This window comes from Hypomesus transpacificus, unplaced genomic scaffold (genome assembly GCF_021917145.1).
Source record: "Hypomesus transpacificus isolate Combined female unplaced genomic scaffold, fHypTra1 scaffold_31, whole genome shotgun sequence".
Taxonomy (NCBI): Eukaryota; Metazoa; Chordata; class Actinopteri; order Osmeriformes; family Osmeridae; genus Hypomesus; species Hypomesus transpacificus.
Window position 1 is genome coordinate 1,831,962 of NW_025813837.1, and position 15,988 is coordinate 1,847,949.

Sequence of the window (15,988 nt, forward strand, 5' to 3'; positions counted from 1 at the left end):
AAACTGTCTTCATCAACACCCCTCAGGCGCGGCTGGCTTTGAGCATCACGTGTCTGTTTCTCGGATGCCCAGAACCGGGGCTGTGCGAACCGGAGGTGCCGGAGACGCGACATGGGACGATTCAAATACTGATAGAGGTAAAATGATATTTAGCGAACTGTTTAAAAACGTTGAGCCTATGTATGTCCTTTTCTTTCGTGTGCAATCAATCTGCTTAAAGATTTTTTATTATTATTATCTCAGCGTAAAAGTGACTCAGTTGATTGTCATGGGTCTTCATCTTGGTCAGTATTTTAAATCAATGAGCGAAGGCCAGATCCGTTGTATGAAGTCAACTGCATATGAAAGTTTGCATGTATTCATACGTGAAACCCTTTATTGACAATGCATTGTCAAGTTCTGTGTCGCGTAGCTGTCCATGGTGCTGGAATAAACTGAAATTGCCTTTCTAAAATCGGGGGGTCGTTTGCTACAGAATCAGAATTAGAAAAAACTTTATTGGCAAAATACTTCGTGTTGGTTTATAGATACATTGACCTGGGCCTTTCATACTATACAAAATCAAAAGGCTACAGTCTTTTGCAGTTTGCTGCAAGTGTGTTAAACTCTGCCACAAACAGCTGAGCAAACTTAATTTGAAATGGCTGTGATCAATGAAAACAAGGTAAATGAATGGGCACATTTTGTATATTTTGTGTTTGTGTGCATGAAAGTGTAAGTGTAAGTGTGTGTGTGTGTGTGTGTGTGTGTGTGTGGAGAAGAGGAGGGGGCGGGGGCTATAATACATCTTTACCGTTTGTGACATTAACCTCAGATTTGCTTGGAAATAGCCTTAGCATCAAAAATAAATCAGTGTCTGCCTTACCAATTACCGAACAATTTGTAACTTAATCATAAAAACAGTAGTGTTATTGTTTTTTTGTTTTTTGGGGGGGGGGGGGGGGGTAGCTTGTCTGTGGTCTGTGCTAGATGGTGATTGGATGCAGACAAGCCTTGTGTGGGTGTTAATGACCAGCCTCCCTGAGGAAACCAACGTCCTGGCAGAGTCGTCATGGGAACAGAATGCAATTTGTTGTGATGAGCAGGACCCTTAGGGTGGTTCTGAGTAAGGAGGGTTTGAGAGACGGCAGGCCACACCTATAGTATGGGATGAGGGTGAAGGACGGTGTGGGGGATGGCTACCATTTTACATTTGGTCACGAAACCGTTTAGTTGGCCATTTTGTTATCTGAATCAGAATTGGTTTTTATTGCCATGTAAGTCAACACAAACACAGAATGTACTGTAGCAGGATGGTGCATTCAATGAACATCTTAATTTAAAAAAAGAAAAAGTTATTGGGGTATGCATGGATAGATCCCTATCAAAGAGGTTCAGATTGAGGAGATTCCTCAGAAGAAAATAATGGCACGAGTCTAAATCATGTCTTAAACTCAAGGTATATTGTCAACAGCTCTCCTCTTGCCCAGCTCAGTGAGAAAAGACCTCTGAAGATAAAACATTTACATTTAGCAGACGCTCTTATCCAGAGCGAATTACAGTAAGTACAGGGACATTCTCCCCGAGGCAAGTAGGGTGAAGTGCCTTGCCCAAGGACACAATGTCATTTGGCATGGCCGGGAATCGAACCAACAACCTTCTGATTAATAACCCGACTCCGAAACCGCCCGACTCCCTGACCGCTCAGCCATCTGACCCCCCTAAGATGGATGCCGAGGTCTAGAATCAAGAAGAAATGGCTTCTGCTCCTAAGCCGCCACTGAGTGCTTTATTGAAATTCACAGAGAAGCTCTCTGACAAAGTGTTGGGGCTATTTTGGGTTTGATCCGCATGCATTACTACCTGACGACCACACGGCATAGCAGGCTCTTGGATACACTCCCGCATCATCACAGGAGGAAAACTAATGGAACTCAAACGTTGCCGAGTTCGGCTATCTGTTCGCTCTTGTCTCGACTCGTGTTGTGTTCTGGATCAAATCTGCCATTGACAGTGTGTAACCGCGCAAGAGGAAGCCCCACAAGTACTTGCTGCATACCTATTTTTTTACACTCGATGTAAAATCTCAAGTCACATTCTTACACAGAAGATGTAGCCATTGATATACCTGTGTTAAAGGCCGTGGGCAGGTATATAATGTGAATGGCTAACGTACATGTATATGTTGATGTGATGGTTTTGTGGTGGCTTGACTTCCTACTAATGGCCGTCACCTCTCTTGCCTGTGCAGACTGTTGATGGAGAGGCCTTCGAATGTCAGCCGGGACAGTGGTTACCGCAGGTGGACTTCTAGCGGCAGTCATCTTACTGACGATTGTAGCAGTACTGTGTTACTGTCGGTTACAGGTAGGCCAGCCGTCGACACGTTTTCCACCGTCACAGTAATAAGACATCTAGGGTGAGAGATGACTGCTGTGTGACTGTCGGTCGAAAAGTCACAGGTTTCAAAATCTTCTCCCTTTGATGTACATCAAGTGAACGCATGATTCTTTTACGAGTATTATTTACAGGGGCGGTGCACCCTCTTATGCTTGTGCTTCCTCTGTCAGTATTATTGCTGTAAGAGGGAGGAGGAAGCGAAGGAGGAGGAGGAGCGTTGTCCGACTCCCGAGCGCCTGGCGGAGCCCGACATGACGTCCATATTCCCCACGGAGGTCGACGTCAACGGGCCGACCGTCTACACCCCGCCCCTGACCCGTAAGCCCCCCCGGTCGCACTCCTTCTGCCCCTCCTGCACACGCTACTCCCTGCCCTTCTACCTCCAGCACCCGGAAAGGCTCCGCAACGGGGGCGGCCGGATCAGCTACAGGACTGTGCAGCAGCAGGAGCTGGACCTCCCTATGGACCTGGCCAGCCTCCACCACAAGCTCAACCTCATCCGCTCCTACACCATGCGGGAGGTGGTCACCCACAGCGTCAGCACGGATGTGTAGCGCAGCCGGCGCCCCCCGCTGGCCCGGTGGACCAAACCAACGTGAGGGTTTTCAAACACATACAGGAATTGCTGTGTCTAGGTATATTTCGGGGGGGGGGGTTGTATATATTTTCCACTCCACCATTTGAATGGATTCGCTCACTTGCTCACACAGTGTGGAGAGTTTTGGTCTCACATGAGGAAATGTTGTGCTGCTGTACCTTTCACTGCTCCCGCATACACCTTTTTAGCTCTCACAATGTCTTTGTAGCACTTTACATCTTAATGTGGATTTTTGCTCATTTGTCTGTCATGACCAGTGCTTCTTTCTGCCATGAATACTACATGGGCATTCACTTCCTGTTATTTCAGATGAAGGCAAGGACATCTTGTCTGTTTGTTTGAGCACATAAGCTGTGGCCTGTGTTTTAATGAATCCTTTTAGGAAAATCATTTTAAAAGGGCTTCTTTTTGGCATAAAACATGAAGGGGATCGAAGTGAATGTTATGGTAGAATTTTGAGGAAACGTCTGCTCAGAAAATACATTTCTGCACCTAATGATATGTTATGTGGTCTCGATAAGAATTGTAATTCAAAGAATTATTCTGAATTTTTATTTCATTCATGAGCTGCTAAATGCGTCAAATACTGTTTTAGTCATTCTTAACAGAAATATGTGGGAAATTCAATATTATTTCCGGTTACTGTTACAGTTTGTGTGAGAGGAACCATGAAAAGGCTAATTACCTAACTTCAAGACTCCAATTTCTGTATCGTTATAGTGTCATGTAGTGAATTAAGTAGAATTTATTTATCTGAATTTAAATTCCCACATACTATAGGCTAACTAGGTCAGACACACTGATTCAAAATACAATTTTTATGCTTCATCATGTTTGTTTTAATGGTGTCCATTTGTCTGGTATTTTAATGGTGATAATGAGAGGAACATGCTTCAGAAGCCAGCAGATGGCATCATCACATCCTGTTCCAGTCGTCAGCTGTCATGAAAGCCATTCAAATGGCTGGTCCAAATGTGGAAACAAGCCTTTCGAATTGTTTAATTACAGTGTTACCCAACAATAAACTGATTTCAAAGTCTATGCAATTATGCCTATGTTGTTTCTCATGTCTGCCAGGAAAATGAGCTTCAGGCTAAGATTTTCAGAAATAAGGCACATGTAACTTTTTTTCTCCATAAGGTTGATGGAGTTTTGGATGAAAACTCATCATAGTTTGAAATGCTAAGAAACAATTCAACAAACTGAGAGTTTGTTTACATTTTATTCAAACTTTAATGGAAATACTAGTTAATTAATACATTGATGTTTTCACTTATCAACAGTACAAAATATCAATATTTGTTTTGTACAAAGAGGTACACGGTTATACAAATAAAATACACAAGCTATATATATAGCTAATGAGACATATGTTATGAATACATCTCCACTACTTCAAGTGTCAGGAAATCTTATAATCACAAATGGAATCACTTTGCCCAGTCTTTGAACCCAGTCTTGTTGTTATACACAAACCATACATTAATAGCTGAATTCATATAATGTGCTAAATGCATTTTGAAAAAGGTGTTTTGATTAATAAATAACTTATATCTGGAAAGGAAATGCCCAGCAATAAAAAAAAGGTCCAATGGTCTTTATGCCAATAGTCTATGCAGAATATTATGGCGGTGAGTTTGAGATTATGACTATATCTTTCCTGTTGCGAAAAATATTTGCATTTAAAAACGAAATTAAATAATATTTATAATCAACTATCATCTTAAATACAGTTTAGACATGCAGTATAATCATTTTGAAAAATAATTTAATTGATCTTTTTACAACAGTGTGGAAAATGTTGTTCATGTTTGCTGTGAGGGAAGATCTCTGAGATATCATACTGTCACCCCTTCTCCACAGCTTGGCTCTCGACCCACTTTGGTATAAAACAATACAGTACAGAAGGCTTTCAGTTGCTTTGGCTAAAGAGATTCATCTCTTCATAAAAACAGACTGGTGGTGCTCATCTCATTTCATCCAGTCCCTGGTCAGTCCCAGGTCAGTCCCTGGTCAGTCCCAGGTCAGTCCCAGGTCAGTCCCTGGTCAGTCCCAGGTCAGTCCCTGGTCAGTCCCTGGTCAGTCCCAGGTCAGTCCCTGGTCAGTCCCTGGTCAGTCCCTGGTCAGTCCCAGGTCAGGTGTGGACATGTGACTCCATCTGGGGTGGGACTGACTGGACTGGGAAAATGTTCCGTGGGGTTTCTGGGTTGGATGTGGCTAGGGTTGGAGGGTGGAGAGGGAGACGGAGAGAGAGGAGGATGAACTGGGAGGTAACAGAGCATATGTGTTGGCTCTGGGCCTGAGGCTGGGGTTGTGGGCCTGAGGCTGGGGCTCTGGGGCTGAGGCTGGGGATGTGGGGCTGAGGCTGGGGGGCTGGGGCTGTGGGGCTGAGGCTTGGGATGTGGGGCTGGGGCTGTGGGGCTGAGGCTGGGGGGCTGGGGCTGGGGCTGTGGGGCTGAGGCTGGGGGTGTGGGGCTGGGGCTGTGGGGCTGAGGCTGGGGGTGTGGGGCTGGGGCTGTGGGGCTGGGGCTGGGGATGTGGGGCTGGGGCTGTGGGTCTGAGGCTGGGGATGTGGGGCTGGGGCTGTGGGGCTGGGGCTGGGGCTGTGGGGCTGGGGCTTCTGGAGAGAGGGCTCCCCAGGCAGGACTAGGAGGAGCGCTGGGCCCTGCAGGAGTAGCAGCAGGCCTTGCTGTAGTACCAGTGGCTACACAGGTTCACCTTCAGGGCCAGGGAGCAGTTCGTGGTGGGACGGTCCTGACAGCTCTCATCTGGACAGGAAGCCAACCAATCACAGTTTGACAACCCATAAAAACACAATTCGGATTGAGACGCATTCAGGATATGAAACAGGATGTGTAAAGTTCCCAAAGGTTCAGGGCCCAAGGCAGGGCCTGGTCCAGCTCACCTGGGGGCTCAGTGGGACAGGGCTGCAGGGCGCAGGTTTGTTTGGCCACCGGCTTGGTGAGGGGATCGCACCCTCGGACGATCTCCCGGCCCTCGTAGCACTTCACGTCCCTCATCCTGACGCCCACCCCGCAGGTTTTGGTGCACTGCGGAACATCAGAACGCAGCTGCAGCGCTCAGGGTTGCGGTCGTACGCCGTCGGCGGTATTTAGACTCAGCACACAACCATGGTCCAAATATACATACGTGAAACATGACTTTATTTGGTTGTCATGTCCAAGCCACATTCTCCAGATGCCATGGAGTATCACAACAATTGTCTGTGTGATTCAGACGAGGCATGTAGCGGGGTGAGGAAGGGAGCGTGTCTGCCGGAGATGCAGGCCTTACCTCGGACCAGGGTGTGGTGTACCACTTGAAACACGGCCTCTCGAAACAGGTGTTCTCCTCCTCGGGTCTTTCACTGGCACCGCACTCCTCCTCGTCGAAGGTCTTGAACTTTCCGCCGGAGATGCCGGCGCACAGCACGATCCTCTGCTTCACCCCGCGGCCGCATGTGGTGTTGCACTGTGGGAGACACCACAGCCGTCTGAATGAACCCTTTGACCTTCTGAGAAACAGTGCTACCGCTGTCAACAACTGGAATTTAGTTCCAGTTCATGGATAGGATTGAAAATATAGTTGAGACCGGAGTATAGTGGAGTAGAGGAGAGGAGATCAGAGGAAAGAATATAATAGAATGTAATTGATCATTGAGGGAAAACTGCTGTGTTACAGAAGCAAAAAATGCCACCAGCCCTCCCCCCCACCCTCCGCCTTCCCAGGGAGCCGTCCTGTCTCTCACCCTCTCCCAGTCCTGGTTGAGCCAGTGGGGGGCACAGTCCTTGTCCCCACAGGGGTGGATGGCGAGGGGCTTGTTTTCCGGGGAGCACTGGGACTCAGGGACCACCCGTCCCTCTGGGGTCTTACAGTACACGTGGCGAACCATCTTCCCCTGGCCGCACGACCCCGAGCACTGCAACACAGAGGTGAAAGGTCAGAAGAATTGAATGTCCTATATGAAAACCCACACAAAAGAAAGTTCCATGAATTTAGACGATGGTTTCCTAAAATATACATTTATATATGATGATGCTTGATGGTTAAGGGGCAGTTCTACGGGCGTATGTGAAGCCCTCTGTGACTTGCTTGCGTGTAAAAAGGGCTATACAAGTACATTTGATTTGATTTGCTGATGAACTCCTTCATGCATAATATTTGTCTGTCATGGAAGGCAGTGGAGCTATTACATACGTTGGTAGTCCCATTATTTAAAATTTTTCATGATATATGTATATTTATGTTATGTTTCTTACAGGTCCCCATTCAGACACGGTCCACTGGCGTTCACATGGCGGACCCGTGCAGTTTTTGGCGTTGGGGGGGCGGGTTATGGAGTCACATGGCTTCGTGTCATCTGAACACCTGACTTCCCGCGCGACCACCCCCCTGAGGCCACACTTAGCCGGACACTGAGCAGGACGCAAAAGAGAACACCGTTACTTCCTCCAGAACACACACTTGCAAACACACACACACACGCACCCACTCGCAGACACACCTTTACACACACACAAAAAGCAGAGCTTCCACCCACCTCCGTCCACTCGGCCACCTCCCACTGTGGTCCGCAGGTGGGGCTCTTGCAGGGCCTGCGCTCCGGGGGGCGCTCCAGTTCAGCCAGCGTGCAGAGGTCACTGTACACAGAGCTGTCCAGGCCAGGGGAGAGCATCTTCCAGCAGCGCACCAGCCTGAACTGGAAGCCCTCACCACAGGTCCGGGAGCACTCACTCCAGCTGCTGGCCTCCCACCTGGTGACAGGGTGGACGACTGTCAGATACAGTGTCATGGAAATACCCCTATGCACGGAAATATACATGGACATATGCTGGCGGTTGTAGAAATACTGCTATGCATGGTAACATGGACACACAATAATACTGTCTGTAATGGAAATGCTCATTTAGAGTTGAAATACCATGTCATTGGTTGATTGAAATGTGAGGTGAAACACGATTTAGAATTCTCTGACAGTAATCAATAGCCAATGTAATAGCTAATGCGTAGCTCATATTCTTCTTTGGTCCTCTGACTAAGACGGGGTCGTTTGATTTGATGTGTTCCAGCGGCAGGGCTCAGCTGGCCATGGGTGGAGCACAACATACCTGGGCTGGCATTCCCTCCCGATGCAGAAGTCATGGACAGGTTCAGGTCTGGTCAGGGCATCACAGTACATGTCGTCTACCTCCACACCATCGTAGCGTACACACATAGCCAGGGACTTAGAAACCCCTGCGTGAGAGAAAGAGGGTGGGCCAATCAGGGAGAGACTCATACAGACAGAGCAGTACTGCCAGACATGGTCCCAAACACAGAGATGCAATACAGCATGTACGCGTGTGTGTGTACATGTATATGTGTGTGCGTCTGCGTTTTTCTATGTTTTTGCTTCACCTGTGTGTGTCTGTGTGTGTGTGCATCGGAGTGTGTGTGTCGGTATGTGTGTGTGTGTGTGTCTGCGTGCGCGTGTCACCTATGGAACAGGTCATGCTGCAAGGCTCTTGAGCAGACAGTTTCCAGCGGTACATGTCTGCCGCGCTCAGCTTGAAGTTCTTCTGCAGGAACTTCTGATTCCCCCTGTCAAACAGAACATGACGCGACATTCAGTCTGACCCCAGTGACCCCGAACGCTGGAAACTCCTGCGTCACATCTCCGGCTGAATCAACGTCTGAATCAGAACAGACACTGTTGTGTTTTTCATGAATTCACATAAAAGTCACTTGTGCATTCTTGTCATAACACTGGCCTTTCTTACTGCCTGGAACGTTTATTTGAAACTCACTTTGAGTTATACTTTACCGGCATTTCTCTGCAGAACTGTGACTAATTCCTGCACATTTCTCCCCAGAGGTGAATGTACAGTCTGACAGGATTTTCCCTGTCATATTTTTTCACTTTCGCCACAAATACTCTGAATTATTTGTTTCTAAGTGAAGTTTTTTTCTTCTATCCTCTCTCTCTCTCTCTCTCTCTCTCTCTCTCTCTCTCTCTCTCTCTCTCTCTCTCTCTCTCTCTCTCTCTCTCTCTCTTTCTCTCTCTTCTCCACTCTCTGTTTTCCTTTCTCAGGCTGCACAGGCAGAAGGCTGGGCGTGTCATGTGATGTGTTTTATGGGGGCTCTGGCTGAAAAACTAGCCAAGTGCTGTTTGGACACAGCGCAGGGAAGCCAACATGAATTATAAATATGATGGAATGCAATCCCGGCCAGGTCTGGTCTTTGGCTGTCTGCTCCTGAGCCGGTTAGCTCTTAGGATGTCTCAGGGAGAAACAGGAGGAGGAGGAGGGGGACAGGCTGGCCGGCCGGCAGGCCCGGAGCACATTCCATTCCCCCAACAGGAGCAGAGGGAGCTGGGCCAGGGGCACCCCCTCCCGTCTGTCTCTCCGTCCCAGACGATCCAGCTCTCCCGACATGCCACCTGGTCGCAGCTTTGAAACCCCTCTCTTGTACTTGGCCCTGTGGCGGGGAGACCCTGTCCCCGGTGCTCCGACCAGATGCGAGGCTCGGCCGTTTGGATCGGTTGTGCGTGCGATGGAGAGGGAAGGTGCCAGGATCAGACGTTGGGCCAAAGATATCGGTCCTTATCCTACGTTGACTCACTTGTAGAGTATGTGTGTTCGGCTTAATTAGGAGGCCTTTAAGGAGTGTCATTTCTTGGGATGGACAGTGAAGACTGACAGGAAATGTATGGGAGAGAACCCGGGCCTTTGCAGTCAGGCCTCAGCCTATGTATGTACGTGCTACACACGCTCAACCTTTGAGACACCAGGGACCCCCCCCCCCCCCCTTTAGTCGTGCTTTTCAATGCCACACGGTTTCTCTCTTCCGCAGCTCAGAGCTCAGGTTTCCTTACCTGGTTCGGTTGGTGCGATTCCCACTCCTCAGGACCGTGAGAACCGTCCTGTTCTGGAAGAAAAAGTCCCCGGTGTCGTTGCGCCGGCGGCCCAGACTGAACTCCCCCACGGTCCTGTTGAAGGGGAAGCGTCGCCCGCTCTCCAGGTTGACGTACTCCATGTCTAGAGGACCCACTTCGGACAGAAACACCCCCTCGCCGTCCGTCAGGAGCTGATTGGTGGAAATGTTGATGAGCAGCTCGTCCGGACCAATGCGCTCGCCCAGCAGGACCCTCCAGATGAGGTTCTGAGAGTCTGGCACCTCCTCCTGGAGGGTGGAAGATCCTGTTTGGCTGCTGTTGGCTTCTGGAGGGGTGTTAAGACAGAGAGGAAAAGCTCTATTTGATGAACACATCTAGCTTTGGGTTCAGAGGAAGACTATGACAGTATGATGTACATCTTCATCGGGATTTGTTGTTCTGATATCAAGTGGCCCCAGACCAATTCTCAGATTTACAGGATTGTAGTGTTGCTGGTCACAGAGGAGGAGAAAATGTTGAATGCTAATTGTGTGTGCAGTGTGTGCGTCCGTGTGCGTGGTGTGTGTTTGTCTGGTGGTTGGGGGAAGGGGGGGGGGGAAATGGCCTAATTATAAAAAGTCCAGGAAGTTTATACAAGTAGAAACTAGAAAAGAAAAGTAGACACTGGATTCACAAGCAGGTATTCCTCCATCTCAGCCCTCACCCGGGCCTCCTGTGCTGGCCTCATACCTCCTTCACCCTTCTCCAGTCTGCACCACCAGGCAGGCTGAGCGCTCAGGTTAGGGGCCATTAACCCTCCTGTTATGGATGCAGACCTTTATAAAGAGGCGGAAACACGCCCCTGATCCCTGCATTTTTCATCTCCTCTCCTTGCCGCCCGTCTTTGTGTATTCGACCATGAATAATACAGGACCCGCAACGACCAGAATGGAGGTCGTTCTTTAAACCCCACCTCCCCCCACCACCACCATTATCCCTCTTCCCCCTCAAACATTTTTATCTCATCTGATATTTGACCAGCGAACCATAATCTCCCTCTGCCTTCCACCAAGCTCAAACTCGTCTTACTCACAAATACGGCATCAGATCTGATGAATGTTTCACGTGCACAGTGAGGCGTGGGCGGGCAGAGCTCAGTGGATCGAGCATTTGACAGGCAAATCATCGAGATACATCGTTGTTGAAGAGAGAATGGAAAGGAATCCAGACCACCAACTACCACACTGAAGGTTAGGTTGACCGGGATCAGGGCCAGGGTTATGGGGTCATCTCTACCTGTGTACTGAGGCGGGGTTGGTCCGTCCTGATGACAGTCGATGGCAGCGGCCTCCACATACACCTCGTTGGTTTCCTGTCCCTTCGGCCCCTCGTCCTCGCCAGCGCTGGGGCCCCCCTGCTTCAGCACCTGGGTCTTGTCACCCACACTGCCGTTGGGTGCCACCACCATGGCCCCCACCTCCACCGAGGCCCCCGCCGCTGTGGCGCCGTCCTGGCCCGTGTAGAGGGGGGGCGGGGGGACGGGCGACAGCGACTCCCGGAGAATGGTGTACTCGTAGGTGATGTAGGGGATGCGGCCGTTCTGGTTCCACACCTTAGAGGGGGAGGGGGGGGGGGCATACATGATGGAAAATGGTCAGAAGAAGGAGTGGGGGACTTTGGCCAGACGCCCTGTGTCAGAAGGAAGACCCAGGCCCACACCCCACACCCAGGCTGCAGTACCAGAATATTGACAGGCTGGTCAATGGGGCCCTTGGCCACAATGTATTCAATCCCAGTCTCATATACATCCATGGGCCGGCGATACTTGAAGATGGTTCCCGCTGCATGGAAGTTCTGGGGGGTGTCCACCTTGTAGGCCCCGTTGAAGAAGAAGTTCCCTGCCTGGTCAGTCACAGCTGAGGATAGAGGCCAGCAAAGGTCAAAGGTCAGAGGTCACTGTATTTACGTTAAAGAGATAGAAGGAGGAGAGGAGGACCAGCAACTCCTCAAATATGTCGTTTTGGGCCTTTTTTACACTTTCACAACTACGGTACATTACATTTGTGATGCCACATAGATGCTCCAGGGCTTGTGCTCATATGATGAAATATGTCATTTAAAGTCTGTTCAAGAGTTGAATAGAAGAACCAAAGGAAACAAATATGAGGGTACATTTACATGAAATACAGAGGAAGTATTTGACTTTACTCTACATTATTGCAAATCCTTTTAACCCTTTTGGTTTTATGTTTATTAAACTGGTGCTCTGATGAAGTGACGATGATCAAATGCACCACATGTAGCATTAGCTCATTAGCACATTAGCTCATTGGACAGTGAAACAGGAAGTACCCACCCAAAACATCAGCTGACTTTTTCCTCTCGATGATCTGGATGTCCCAGGAGCCCTCAGGGATCTGGGTGATAAAGGAGTAACCTTGGAGACGGGAGACAGGAAACAGGAAATGTTACAATGTTCCGGGTCACAGCTGACAACAAAACACCAGATTCTCTTTTCCGTTTGTTTACGTGTTTAATGAATGAGTGGGATGTCTGTGGTAGTGTTGGCTAGTGTTCCATCACAAGCAATGATCTATTCTCTTCTTGTGGCAATTTTGCAACAGTTTCACCCTCGTACCCAAAGTAGTGGCCCCGCGGCGGAAGCTTCCGGTGACCCTGCTGCAGCTGCTCCCGTCGCCCTGACAAACTCCACACTTATCCAGGGTGTTGGGCGAGAACAGTACTCCGTCGCATCCAATCGGCTGTCGAACAACACAAAGTGCTCAGCAGGTAAACCCCAAGTTCCTCATCCTTCCTCTGAACAAAAAGGCTACAGCCAGACATTGAAGCAAGGTGTGAATCTGAATCAGATGGGGGGGGGGGGGGGGGGGGGGGGGGGTTTCTTCATGTGAGATGGAGGGAGGCACACCCCTCGCCTTGTGGCAGGAGCTGCGAGTCCAGCCCGCTCACCTCACACCTGCCGTCCACACACACCCCTCGGTAGTCGCTGTACTTGCAGGAAGTGCCGTCGCGCGCCGGCACCATGAGCTGGCGCTGCCCGTCGGCCGTGGTGCAGTGGAGGTCGCAGGGGTTACTGGAGATGTGAACGTAGTCGTCTGAGGACGCACACAGAGGTCAGGGGTCAAAGGTCGCGGCAGTTATCGTCCAACGGGGGCTCGGTAGGGGAACGAAAGAGTGTTTTTTTTTATGAGTTTTACCCGGATACAGGGGTTTCCAGTGGTAGTTCCTGCCATTGTAGAGCTGTGAGTTGAAGGACCAGCACTGCTCCTCTCTGAAGCTCCTCCCAGATGAAGGGCAGTCCTGAGGAGGGGAGGGGAGGGGAGGGGAGGGGAGGGGAGGGGAGGGGAGGGGAGGGGAGGGGAGGGGAGGGGAGGGGAGGGGAGGGGAGGGGAGGGGAGGGGAGGGGAGGGGAGAGGTCTCTAGCAGGATTTTGTAACCGTGTCAAACTGTTGTGAAACATTTCCCATTTGACACTCCTCTGTGGATGTGTGTGCCTGGGCCTGTTTTTGTAAGATGGAAAGCAAGAGTGAGAAAGGGAGAGAGAGAAAGGAAGAGGGGAGACAGAGGGAGCTATGAAAGAGTGATAGAAAGTGAGAAAGAAAAAGAGAGAGAGAGACCTTACCTTGGTGTTACAGAGGATGTATTTCCGTGCAATACCTGTGCAGGTCACATTGTCCCTACCAGTGGCTGCTTTCTTTCTTTGGATAAAATACATTCAATTAGCAAAAACCACCGCTCAAAATACGATTATGTATCAAAACTACATCAGCAGACACCCATACATGTGTCGTGATTGGTTGAGACCGATACACTGTTGTGATGGGTCCAACCAAACTTGTCAACAGATGCCCTTTTGGTCAGGGGTCTTACCTCTGTTTGAGACAGTGCCTCTCCTGGGACATGACCCCCCCTCCGCAAGTGCGCGTGCAGGCGGTCCATTTGGCCCACTCCCCCCACCAGTAGGTGTTCCCCTCCTGGTCATCCTCCAGGCTGTTCGAGGCCACACCCTCCTCCTGGACACACACACACGTAGGCACACATTCGTGTGTGAGTCATTGAGTGAGTCAAGATTAAAACAGAAGCAATAGAGATGAAACAGACAAGTACAGAGATGGAAAGAGGAAGAGATAGAAAGAGAGAAGGGAGGGAGAGGATAAGACAGTGCCATGGAGAACAGTAGAGAGAAAACGAAATAGAGAGAGAGAGAGAGAGAGAGAGAGAGAGAGAGAGAGAGAGAGAGAGAGAGAGAGAGAGAGAGAGAGAAAGAAACGACTGTGGGAAAAGGCAGGGAAAGAAAGAGAGCCGGGAAGCAAGAGAGAAAGAACCAGGGAAGGGAAAAAAAGGAGAGAGACCACCAGCATCTCCATGTCGTACCTGCCCCCTGGCAGACAGGTTTCCTACGGACAGAACCAGAGTCAGGAATCCCAGCAGCACCAGACTGACCTCACCGCATTGCTCCCACGTCCAGAACCTCATCCTGTTCCGGAAGAAACACACTAACTTCATCCCCTACCCCATCTCTGTCATACAACGCATACAGTTTGTCGTGTATATCCTACTCCACATACCTGCGTACCATTATGTGCTTATGCCTCAGAAATCGGACTGAAATAGCCAGGGCAAAAAAAAATCTAGCTAATGCTAGCATTGTCTGCGGTCAACCTGCTTCTTGCATTGGTTTCAGATTCAACGCCTCTGGACATTTCAGAGTCCTGGCAGTCACTGTGGTCTTGGCTCCCGTCCTCAGACTGAGAAGTGTCACAGACAGGCTGTTGAGTGAGCACAGGTGTTGGAGGCAGGATTTGGACCGGGAACGGCCCATGTAAAAGTTAAACAAGCCTCTGTGTAGGAGTGACTAAGGTACATTTCCTATGGGCTTCCACACAGGTGTGTCTTTGTGTGGCTCGCAGTCGGTGCGAATGCATTCGCCCGCGGAATCTTGCTGCGCAGCGAGTGACCGTGCGCACGCACGCCCGTGTCGAAACGCAAACACACGCAATGACAGAGAAACTTGATGGCACTTGCACACATTTGGACACACAGGTGCGTGTATGTACTTGTGTACACACTAGGACAGAACTGGGACAGACACGCTAGGATAGACACCCCTAAACTCAGTGTATCTCCCATCCTCTTCTCCTCTCATCAGTCCACTCACTCCAGTCAGGTAGGCTGCTTAAAGCAAGCAAACAGATCGTCTAGTCTTGTTTAGAGCAGTCTGGCTAACTCTGGCACTAAACATTGGTGACAGGTGTCTTAAAACTACCCGCACGAACACCTGGCCTTCATTATCCTCCCAGTCACAGCTGGAGCACGTCCAGTTGCCAAAGACACACACACACAAACACACACACTCAGACATTTAGTCCTTTCTCTCTTTCTCTCTCTCTCTCTCTCTCTCTCTCTCTCTCTCTCTCTCTCTCTCTCTCTCTCTCTCTCTCTGTCACACGCGCCCAATGTCTCTCTTTCTCTCTCACACACCCACAAACACACCCGCGCACACACTCGATCTCTCTCACGCAGCCTCTCTCCCTCCAACAGAACCACGCAGTCTGTCGCCTGTGCTGGCGAGACAGGCCTTCCTCTCCTTCGTTTTCCTAGCCCTGCTTCCCATGACCGTGGAGGAGAGTAAACACACTCCCAACCCACCCTCAGGCCCCACCCCGTCCCCACCTGCTACCCCCCGGGTGCCCCCCCCCCCCCCTGCCACCATCACCTCCACTCAGGGAAGAGGGAGTGTTTTTCTTTTGCTGGCAGAACAGCAGACAGACAGCAGGCTGTCCCCCTGGGAGCCCGTTTCTGGGGGGAGAGAGAGAGAAGCTGGGGCACTGGGGAGGGGAGGCTTAGTGGAGGGGGGGGGAGGGGGGTCTCTGTCTGGAAGCCAGGGAGGGTGGAATCATCTTTTCTGGAGAGCTGTTTAACCAGACTGGAGCTCCTTCCTCCCTCCCTCTTCCCTCCTTCCTCTCCTCTCAGCAGCCCTCTCACGTTCTCTTCGTGTGAAGTGGAAAATGAATGGGGGCTCTCGTGCTCCCCGGCGCTCCTGGCTCCTCTGGATAGTGTATACAAAGACGAGGAGCGCAGACAGAGAGAGAGAGAGAGAGAGAGAGAGAGAGAGAGAGAGAGAGAGAGAGAGAGAG

General features: G+C 50.1%; 2 protein-coding genes across 4 annotated transcripts in view; one reads left to right on the forward strand and one right to left on the reverse strand.

The window, feature by feature from the left end:
• Positions 1-50: 50 nt before the first annotated feature.
• On the forward strand, positions 51-2,933 carry LOC124464130 (protein FAM163B). Its single transcript, XM_047016054.1, has 3 exons — positions 51-137; positions 2,231-2,346; positions 2,550-2,933. Exons 2-3 carry the CDS (start codon positions 2,254-2,256, stop codon positions 2,931-2,933), a joined length of 477 nt encoding a protein of 158 aa, XP_046872010.1. The 5' UTR covers positions 51-137; positions 2,231-2,253.
• Positions 2,934-5,546: 2,613 nt separating this feature from the next.
• Positions 5,547-15,988, reverse strand: part of adamtsl2 (ADAMTS-like 2) — an 11,678-nt gene continuing 1,236 nt past the window's right edge. The window contains exons 2-19 of one of the 3 annotated variants that reach the window (XM_047015841.1): positions 14,226-14,328; positions 13,722-13,864; positions 13,474-13,549; positions 13,049-13,151; positions 12,801-12,946; positions 12,469-12,592; positions 12,187-12,267; positions 11,571-11,746; positions 11,127-11,442; positions 9,831-10,173; positions 8,454-8,557; positions 8,086-8,212; positions 7,518-7,731; positions 7,237-7,392; positions 6,726-6,896; positions 6,272-6,448; positions 5,883-6,027; positions 5,547-5,745 (exon numbers count right to left, since the gene is read on the reverse strand). In XM_047015841.1, coding sequence (XP_046871797.1) covers positions 5,624-5,745; positions 5,883-6,027; positions 6,272-6,448; positions 6,726-6,896; positions 7,237-7,392; positions 7,518-7,731; positions 8,086-8,212; positions 8,454-8,557; positions 9,831-10,173; positions 11,127-11,442; positions 11,571-11,746; positions 12,187-12,267; positions 12,469-12,592; positions 12,801-12,946; positions 13,049-13,151; positions 13,474-13,549; positions 13,722-13,864; positions 14,226-14,327 — 2,826 coding nt within the window. In that variant the 5' untranslated portion in view covers position 14,328 and the 3' untranslated portion in view covers positions 5,547-5,623. Of the gene's footprint in view, positions 5,746-5,882; positions 6,028-6,271; positions 6,449-6,725; positions 6,897-7,236; positions 7,393-7,517; positions 7,732-8,085; positions 8,213-8,453; positions 8,558-9,830; positions 10,177-11,126; positions 11,443-11,570; positions 11,747-12,186; positions 12,268-12,468; positions 12,593-12,800; positions 12,947-13,048; positions 13,152-13,473; positions 13,550-13,721; positions 13,865-14,225; positions 14,329-15,988 lie in introns of those variants that run through there. The other 2 variants (XM_047015840.1, XM_047015842.1) reach the window with 2 other exon arrangements.

Excerpts from the sequence above, each read along its gene's own strand:
- LOC124464130 (XM_047016054.1), top strand. The coding sequence starts at position 2,254 with ATGTCAGCCGGGACAGTGGTTACCGCAGGTGGACTTCTAGCGGCAGTC. Across the intron at positions 2,347-2,549 it reads TGTGTTACTGTCGGTTACAG|TATTATTGCTGTAAGAGGGA; the intron begins GTAGGCCAGCCG and ends TTCCTCTGTCAG.